At 56.4% G+C, this 10,497-nt stretch overlaps 1 protein-coding gene across 1 annotated transcript; it reads left to right on the forward strand.

Moving 5' to 3' along the window:
• Positions 1-3,290: 3,290 nt before the first annotated feature.
• Positions 3,291-3,641, forward strand: BESB_024480 (uncharacterized protein; the record flags this gene model as incomplete). Its single annotated transcript, XM_029361150.1, has 1 exon — positions 3,291-3,641. One exon carries the CDS (start codon positions 3,291-3,293, stop codon positions 3,639-3,641), a length of 351 nt encoding a protein of 116 aa, XP_029215965.1.
• Positions 3,642-10,497: the final 6,856 nt, after the last annotated feature.

The raw sequence follows: 10,497 nt of genomic DNA on the forward strand, positions 1-10,497 counted from the left end.
ATAGATTTCATAGGACACTGTTGTGGGAGATGAGCGGCGTGTCTAGCTGGATGGTGAAATAGAAAGAACAACAGTACGTGGCGCTCGGTAGATGAGGTATGGTATCTACCCACATGCACGTTTGCGTCACCGACATGGGTTCACTCGCTCGACTTCCCCGCAGACGTATCACAAAAAAACAAATGAACACTCATGCCGCGTGGCTCGACAACGTCTCCCCCTTGTGCAGCGTGAGGTTCTGCGTACAATGATGGATGAAATATCATGAGGCCCGATACCTCGTCTCCCTGTGGCGTTGGTCTTCTACTCGATGCGCTCTGGAACGGGGCCGCCCAACACATTTGCCCGTCCTCCGCGAGACGCCTACCCTCTGACGTAACGCAACGGCTTTGCCGGTGAGCTACCTGTGCATGGTACCGGTGCGTCCGCTTCTTGACGGAAATGCTGAGACTACCTCGCGAACCGCTGTCGCGGACAAAAACAATCATTCCCTCGCTTTCTACGTGAGGCCAGACGACCTGCAACTTTCAGATCAGCACTGCCGGGTGCGATGTTGACACTCACTTCTGAGCAACGAAGGTGTTTATACAACTGCGCCTCCCTGTGATACACAGCTGACACCGGAGGTCTTGCGTTGCAATCAGAAGAGATAACACATCAAACTCGGCGAGCCAGTTATACGTCTGTTGGGTGCTGTCACTTTCCGTGGCAGTCTGTGGCCCGTACAGCGGCTTCTTGCCCACATAACGTCTCAAAGGCAAGCAGCAAGGAGACTAGCCGAGTGCACTGGCAATCACCGCAGCGCTCGACATCACTGGTGCCCACGACTGCCGTCCCTGCAGGCATCGCGTTCTCCTGTTTACGCAGACAACGAATACAAGGCCAACCAGAGTGCATAGGAGCCGTCGTCACTGCCACAGGAGGCCCTCTAAGCTTGTGAAGCACTGTTCGGCGTCGTCGGGCGTCAGTCTACACGGCGCAACCTAACCTGGCGTGGAGCACAATGTCCCGTTCTCCCCTCTACCTGAACAGAACCATGGTGACATCCAATGTTCACGCTCATGGAAAACCCCCACGACCCCACCCCCTAAACCTGCAGCTACCTCCGGCCTTCCTCCCTCGGAATCCCATGCTCGCCTCCCGCTGCCCGGGACGCGACCAGCAACTTGGCCTGGTCTCTGGGTGTCGTCTGCAAGCTGTCAGCGATCACCTCGCCGTGTATGATGCACATCACTTCATCACGCGTGACGCGCAGGTCCACTCCAGATGCAGCACCGATGGTTTCGCAAGTTAGTTCTCAGTACCTGCATCTCCATGATGTGCTCTTTTCGAATCCGGACCTCTCTCCATGCTTCCACAATTGTGTCCGAGCACGTGCACCTACTATCGCATAGGTGCCACACACGATGTGGACAGCACGACCGCGCACACTATTGTGTGGTCGCACGTGTACCCTTTCCTGCCAGGTGGAGCCTGCAGAGCGCCCCCGGTCTCCGCGTCGGGTAAAACTGAGACTACCCCATGGGAGCTGGCGCACGATAAGCACATGGGGGCCAGCTGCGCCGCCTACGAAGCGTGTCAAGAAGCATATCCTCTGCAGCCATGCCGCTCTCCACGACCGACAATTATCCATATTGCGGCATATTGCAGTCCGCATACACTACTCACCTCCTGCCAGCAACCACCCGGACCAAGCACGACAACCACGGTAACACGTTTCTACACTTTGGTCACAGCTTCAAAACACACACAAAGAGCTGACACCCATTCCACCATAAAAATCAAAGCAGCATAAGCACGATGCAAGGTGGATGACGATACCAGCTGTCACCTTCGGCGCGGACGCTCAGGCCTGTCACACAACCTAGCCGATCGTGCTCAGACTGCACAGCATCATCAACCGGAGACACTCCATTGCGCCTCGATGGCGACTAGGTGACGAATGACCAAATTCTCGAATGTCTTCCGCCGTCCACCCCAAACGCACCCTCAGACATCAGCAGCTACGTAAACGCCGCATGGTGACGCAACTGGCCACATGCCAAATGACGCTTTTCTCAGCAGATGTCGCATCCAGCGCTCGCACCCGTTACACTCAGCAACATGTCTGCAGCTGCATACGGCCCGAAATTCACGGACTCCATCTATATGTGTCAACAGAGTGACGAGCGAACAAAGACGAACGCCTCAGCAAGTCTCGGCCATTTTGCCCGCCACATTTCGTTATCGCTTTTTTTGAGAGTGTTCGCTGGATGTCGTCATCACCCGACGACAGCGGTGGTGGCACAGGGCCATATGGTCAACCTCTCGTGGAAAGCGAGGACGTCTTCTACCTGGTCTCCTGGTCAGGATCTTCCCCGCCTTTCCTGTGTGCCACCACCCGCGGATCACACCGACCAGTGAGTCTCACACCGTCATCATGATGTATTCACGTCGTCGGCCCGTAGCAGATGCCTACCTGGTGACGCTGTAGAAATACAGTAGGTGCAGTGAAGCTGAAATAACATAAAATTCGCAAATGGTGCTGCTCTACTCCAGAAATCTCCCGCGATCGCCCAGTTGTCCAGCGCACACGACACTCGGGCCAGAGTGGTCGCACCCGCAACTGTATCCGGGCTGCACTCAACCCTTCACAGCACCTCCCTATACTTAACAGCCTTCTTGCCGCCACTTGTCACAGATACCACGACGCGGAAGCTCTTAACATCATGACGCATCCCCTCGGTTTGTGGAACCAGCATCTGAGAGATCCACGCGAATCGAAAAAAATGAATTTCATCCCCTGTCCGTAGTGTCTCCTGCAACAGTGCACAACAAAAGAAGGAACAGCCTCTCACCATGCACATACGGCAATACACCCGGTGAGCGTACCGACATCCATACCAACCGCAAACGTGTCTACATGACATATCACGAAACATTGTTTTGTCTTCAGCACCAAAGCCCATTTCCAAGGCATGCCCGAGCCACGACAGCCGCGATTCATTGTGCACTGCCGCACCGGAAAGTCCGGGGGAGTCTCGGATGGTGCTTCCCCCACGACCCACATCCGCAACGCCAACCACCCACAGCGCAAATGCATCTCAAACCCCAGCGTACCAGCTATTCGCGAAACGCGTGTCTCCACACACATCAGGGCAAATTACCGGTGACGTCGGCACATGCACAAAAACAACGTTCCAGCTATCCATGGAACACAGTTCCCCCAGACACCTCAAGAAAAGTCGGCCCCCATGCTAAAGAACCAGTACAGCTCATGCCTGGCTCCTGCACTCCGCTGGCCAGCTCAGATGCAGACGGCGGGTACGGAGTGCTCACGCCGCACCACAACCATAGATCAGGCCACTCCACCACATCCCACAAGCGTGCCTGTGTACAGTCTCCGGAGCAGTCACTGGCACGATTCGAGAACGTTGGACCACGAGACGACAGCTCACTTTGTTTGGCTTGGCACCGCTCGCACGGCAGACGAAGGTATGGATGGACCATCGGGCAGCGATGGCACAGCGGCAGATCTGCGCAGTGCGGAAAAAGACATCAAGCAGGTCCCGACAGACTACCGAGCGCGCGCACTCGAGCTGCACCTTTCAGGCGGCGACTCAGATGTGCACGGTAGAGCGGCGAAAGACTACGCCTCGTAGTGTTTGAGAACACCGCCGTGTGACGAGGTGCCGATTCAGAAGAAAAACAGATGGCCGTCGGTCCTGGAACATTTCCCCCGCTGCCTCCGATTTTGGCCATCAACCGAGGCGTGTGCCTTCTCCAGCTCTCGAGGAACGCAACTACGAAACGGTGTATTCGACGCACGTCCCCCCAGTAAGTCTTCTGCCGTGACAGAAAACTGTACACTCTGTCGCCCTGCGGACGCATCTTACATCCTCCTCCTGTGATCGACCGTCGGTTTTAGACTCGGCGCGCTTCGAACAAAATACATCAGATCAACGTTTGCTTGGACTGCACTGCCCGCCGCTCTGATACCCTCTTCCCCCCCTCACCCCCTCACCCCCGCCCTCCGGAATGTCTTATATATCATGCATCGAAGGATCCCTGTGCTGCATCTGCTGCAGCGCTAGTGTTCGGGTTTACAACCCCCTCGCCCACGAGCGCGCATCTGCTACCAGCCTCCGGCATCTGTCAAGCATCTCACGACACGTGTTCTCTTCTCACGCACCGCCCGCCCCTTACTTCCTCTCTCTGACAGCAACACCCATAACAACCGATTTTCCTCGTCTCAAGACAGCGTGACCCGCTGCCAACGTTTGGCACTGCCGTGCGCCAATTCAAGATCTGGTTCGCACCGTGCACCGCTAACCACAGAGTCCTCGCCTTCAAGCACCGTCAGACGCAGCCCCTCCTCTTCTGCCACGCAAAATGACCACCACACGATGCCAATACCAGAGATGCCTGACGCGGTAATGGCGACTAGCTTCTCAGTGACCCATTTCTTGCGGCCGATTGGCGATGAGCATGTGCGCGGACAGATTTCGAAATTCATATGTGGACTGCCGCCAATAGAGAAAACAACGGCATACACCACGACCCACACACCGCAGCGCTACGAATGCAGTCACGTTGGAACAATCACCTATTTTTTTCATCTCTCAGTCCGGAAAAGCGTGGCAAAGCTTTCGCCCAGCAGCTCAGCGGAAACGCGCGGCGCCAACTGTTGTCCACATGTCACGAAGTGCACTGCACCTCACTCACAAACCCTAGTCTCTGAGGGACCGAAGGCGAAGCACGCGCCTTTCTCTCCGGGCACGCTCAGCTGCGGCATCTGACTGCCACGGGTGCCTCGTTCACTCAACCCGCGACGCCCCAGATCGCGTTTGCCGCATCCGCTACGCATGACGTACATGCTGCCAACGGTAGCGGAGCATCTGTCGCGCCATTTGTACTAAAAAGCAACACGTAGTCTACGCTGCACGCCCAAATAGTTCTGACGCTCATCGACAGCAGGCGGGGTGTCTCCATACCTTCGCAGATACAGACGTCCCAGCCAATCTACCCCAAGTGTGGGGGAACGGCCTCCTGTCTAAGCACTGTTACACTCAGCAATCAACCGCAGCCTCTGCGACTCCTGCACGAAACCGTCTCACGTCACTACAAAACAACGTTGCACTTCCAGCATCTGCGCACAAGCGGGGGTACAACTTCATGAGCACTTGACGACCACCAGGACCCTGCAAAGAAACAGTGAGCGTATTCACGCCGGGCACTGTCACCCTGAGATTGAGTAGAGCCTGACTCCTCCCCGGGCTCCCCCTCCGACCGCACGACGTCGAACGTCCTGACACACGCCGAGTTCATGCACGGGGTCCAGAGGGGCGGACCAGGACGCACTCGACACAGGGGGATGCACCGGGGTCGAACGAACGGCACATCGCGTGACTATCGCGACAGGCGATAGCCTACTTGCATCGTGTGTTTCTTCCATGCTCACACAGGGCGCGTGGTGCTAAGGAACAACAGCAAGTAACGCAAGCTATGGCAAGGAGACACGAGCCCTGGGGATGTAGTCGCCCCACACCGCAGTCATTGCGCGATGTCGCCACAGCTCAGGGACTGAATCTGCTTACTTTCTTGTTCTGAGATTTTGCGTCAAAGAAAGACCACGCATCGGCGTTGGACTAACGGATCTCAGATATTGCATGCTGGCCCCGCTGCTGCATCCACTCTGCACTGGTGTGCGGAAAAGGGTCGAGACGGAAGCATCGGACACGGCACGCCGCCACCTGCCAGCGGTGGGAATCCAGCAAGGCCATGAAAGGCCTTTTCCGGGCCTGCTCGTCCCAATCCTCGTCCGCCCACCCACGTTCCCACGCATGCACACAGAGACATGCTCCTGAGCTTGGACTACGCCGTGCCGAGTTCCGGGATTAGCCCCTCTCCTGTCCCTCCATCAACAGGCCCCTGTTGCCTGCATTCCCGCGCTTGCCGTGGGAAGGCGGCGCCGCCTGGAGGCAGCGGTAGGGACCAACAGCTGAACTCACTAACACCCGCCTCGATCCCTGTAACCGGGAGGGTTTCACCGGCATTCCGCGCGGCCCGGTCGGCGCTTACTGCCCGACTCTTGTAGCTTCGTCGCTTCGTGCTCCGCCACGAACGAACACACGTGCACACCAACTCTCACCACGGGCGCGGACGCTACAAACTCCCACGCCTTATCCCGACACACCCCACGACATCACGACCATCGATGCAGGCGTGTCTTCCGTCGACCGTCTCGCCACCGCATCCTGGTACCCAATGCACTAGCCCTCCACGTGCCGCGTACGAGCTGTGCCGAGTCAAAACTCATTTCTCACTCACAAGCATGTGCCGTATCTGCAGCACTGTGTAACCGCTGTACGCTGCATCACGTTCATCATTTGTCCTCTCCCACAGACACTGGGGCAGCCGTCTGGACTCGACTACGCACCGTTAGTGCCGTCACTTCCGTCCGCCTCTGGCCAAAGACATGAGCCTCATACCCCCATTGCACTCGACTAGCCGGAAACGGAAGCTCCTGAAAGCATCGAGCCAGCCGCAAAGGCGCCGCCAGCCGAGGAAGGCCCAGGCCGTACAAGAACACCACTGCGCAATTTGGCAGCTCAGATAAATCCGCAGCACGACCATGAGAAGCAGGAGATGAAGAAGAGTTGCACCCACTGCGACCCACACCATTCTTCAGTCGCGACATCAGTTACCACAGACAATTTCTGTGTGCAGTCATGGTAGCAGAGAAAATGGGCGAGAAACTGGGTTGTCAGCACAAGCATTGACTGCCGGCGAAGCAGCAGACTCACTACGCGGCAGGCAAACACGTGCCAGCCGTGCATGCGTGAGTGTCGAGGCAACATGGAGAACGAAGACTGCTTGGTGTTGTTGTCTCGCTGCTCTTACTGCGGTATCCACTGTCATCGCTATATGGCTGCGGCTTACGACCTCTACCTGTGTGCGTCGTCGGGCAGGGCATGTGCGCTCACAGATTCGCGACAGCCCGTTCTGGATGAACATGCAAGTTCTATCAAGCGACTGTTCCGCCACCTCTCCTGAAACAGGTGAAGCTTGACACAAGGCCAGTTATCCTCAACGTCGACCGCTGAAGAATCAACCTCCACTCTATGCTGCAGTCCAGCGCCGCAATTCACCTGCTCCGCAATCTCATCCCCACCCCCCTTCCCCCTTCCCTCCCAGAAAGGCGCGATGTTCTCATACGCGCTTCGCCTGAAAGCGGAGACGAAAGGTTGGACGTCACATGTAGCGCTAATCACTGTGCTCTTATGTGGCGCAAAAAGGCGCGCACATAGATTTTATAGGACACTGTTGTGGGAGATGAGCGGTGCGTCTAGCTGGATGGTGAAATAGAAAGAACGACAGTACGTGGCGCTCGGTAGATGAGGTATGGTATCTACCCACATGCACGTTTGCGTCACCGACATGGGTTCACTCGCTCGATTTCCCCGTAGACGGATCACAAAAAAACAAATGAACACTCATACCGCGTGGCTCGACAACGTCTCCCCCTTGTGCAGCATGAGGTTCTGCGTACAATGATGGATGAAATATCATGAGGCCCGATACCTCGTCTCCCTGTGGCGTTGGTCTTCTACTCGATGCGCTCTGGAACGGGGCCGCCCAACACATTTGCCCGTCCTCCGCGAGACGCCTACCCTCTGACGTAACGCAACGGCTTTGCCGGTGAGCTACCTGTGCATGGTACCGGTGCGTCCGCTTCTTGACGGAAATGCTGAGACTACCTCGCGAACCGCTGTCGCGGACAAAAACAATCATTCCCTCGCTTTCTACGTGAGGCCAGACGGCCTGCAACTTTCAGATCAGCACTGCCGGGTGCGATGTTGACACTCACTTCTGAGCAACGAAGGTGTTTATACAACTGCGCCTCCCTGTGATACACAGCTGACACCGGAGGTCTTGCGTTGCAATCAGAAGAGATAACACATCAAACTCGGCGAGCCAGTTATACGTCTGTTGGGTGCTGTCACTTTCCGTGGCAGTCTGTGGCCCGTACAGCGGCTTCTTGCCCACATAACGTCTCAAAGGCAAGCAGCAAGGAGACTAGCCGAGTGCACTGGCAATCACCGCAGCGCTCGACATCACTGGTGCCCACGACTGCCGTCCCTGCAGGCATCGCGTTCTCCGGTTTACGCAGACAACGAATACAAGGCCAACCAGAGTGCAGAGGAGCCGTCGTCACTGCCACAGGAGGCCCTCTAGGCTTGTGAAGCACTGTTCGGCGTCGTCGGGCGTCAGTCTACACGGCGCAACCTAACCTGGCGTGGAGCACAATGTCCCGTTCTCCCCTCTACCTGAACAGAACCATGGTGACATCCAATGTTCACGCTCATGGAAAACCCCCACGACCCCACCCCCTAAACCTGCAGCTACCTCCGGCCTTCCTCCCTCGGAATCCCATGCTCGCCTCCCGCTGCCCGGGACGCGACCAGCAACTTGGCCTGGTCTCTGGGTGTCGTCTGCAAGCTGTTAGCGATCACCTCGCCGTGTATGATGCACATCACTTCATCACGCGTGACGCGCAGGTCCACTCCAGATGCAGCACCGATGGTTTCGCAAGTTAGTTCTCAGTACCTGCATCTCCATGATGTGCTCTTTTCGAATCCGGACCTCTCTCCATGCTTCCACAATTGTGTCCGAGCACGTGCACCTACTATCGCATAGGTGCCACACACGATGTGGACAGCACGACCGCGCACACTATTGTGTGGTCGCACGTGTACTCTTTCCTGCCGGGTGGAGCCTGCAGAGCGCCCCCGGTCTCCGCGTCGGGTAAAACTGAGACTACCCCATGGGAGCTGGCGCACGATAAGCACATGGGGGCCAGCTGCGCCGCCTACGAAGCGTGTCAAGAAGCATATCCTCTGCAGCCATGCCGCTCTCCACGACCGACAATTATCCATATTGCGGCATATTGCAGTCCGCATACACTACTCACCTCCTGCCAGCAACCACCCGGACCAAGCACGACAACCACGGTAACACGTTTCTACACTTTGGTCACAGCTTCAAAACACACACAAAGAGCTGACACCCATTCCACCATATAAATCAAAGCAGCATAAGCACGATGCAAGGTGGATGACGATACCAGCTGTCACCTTCGGCGCGGACGCTCAGGCCTGTCACACAACCTAGCCGATCGTGCTCAGACTGCACAGCATCATCAACCGGAGACACTCCATTGCGCCTCGATGGCGACTAGGTGACGAATGACCAAATTCTCGAATGTCTTCCTCCGTCCACCCCAAACGCACCCTCAGACATCAGCAGCTACGTAAACGCCGCATGGTGACGCAACTGGCCACATGCCAAATGACGCTTTTCTCAGCAGATGTCGCATCCAGCGCTCGCACCCGTTACACTCAGCAACATGTCTGCAGCTGCATACGGCCCGAAATTCACGGACTCCATCTTTAGGTGTCATCAGAGTGACGAGTGAACAAAGACGAACGCCTCAGCAAGTCTCGGCCATTTTGCCCGCCACATTTCGTTATCGCTTTTTTTGAGAGTGTTCGCTGGATGTCGTCATCACCCGACGACAGCGGTGGTGGCACAGGGCCATATGGTCAACCTCTCGTGGAAAGCGAGGACGTCTTCTACCTGGTCTCCTGGTCAGGATCTTCCCCGCCTTTCCTGTGTGCCACCACCCGCGGATCACACCGACCAGTGAGTCTCACACCGTCATCATGATGTATTCATATCGTCGGACCGTAGCAGATGCCTACTTTCTCAATCTGCAGAAATACGGTATGTGCAGTGAAGCTGAAATAACATAAAATCGCAGATGGTGCTGCTGTACTCCCGAAATCTCCCGCGATCGCCCAGTTGTCCAGCGCACACGACACTCGGGCCAGAGTGGTCGCACCCGCAACTGTATCCGGGCTGCACTCAACCCTTCACAGCACCTCCCTATACTTAACAGCCTTCTTGCCGCCACTTGTCACAGATACCACGACGCGGAAGCGCTTAACATCATGACGCATCCTCTTGGTTCGTACTCTTTCACTCTGAGAGATCCACGCGAATCGAGAAAAATGAATTTCATCCCCTGTCCGTAGTGTCTCCTGCAACAGTGCACAACAAAAGAAGGAACAGCCTCTCACCACGCACATACGGCAATACACCTGGTGAGCGTACCGACATCCATACCAACCGCAAACGTGTCTACATGACATATCACGAAACACTGTTTTGTCTTCAGCACCAAAGCCCATTTCCAAGGCATGCCCGAGCCACGACAGCCGCGATTCATTGTGCACCGCCGCACCGGAAAGTCCGGGGGAGTCTCGGATGGTGCTTCCCCCACGACCCACATCCGCAACGCCAACCACCCACAGCGCGCATGCATCTCAAACCCCAGCGTACCAGCTATTCGCGAAACGCGTGTCTCCACACACATCAGGGCAAATTACCGGTGACGTCGGCACATGCACAAAAACAACGTTCCAGCTATCCATGGAACACAGTTCCCCCAGACAC

The sequence above is a fragment of the Besnoitia besnoiti genome, chromosome XII, assembly GCF_002563875.1.
Source record: "Besnoitia besnoiti strain Bb-Ger1 chromosome XII, whole genome shotgun sequence".
Lineage (NCBI taxonomy): Eukaryota > Apicomplexa > Conoidasida > Eucoccidiorida > Sarcocystidae > Besnoitia > Besnoitia besnoiti.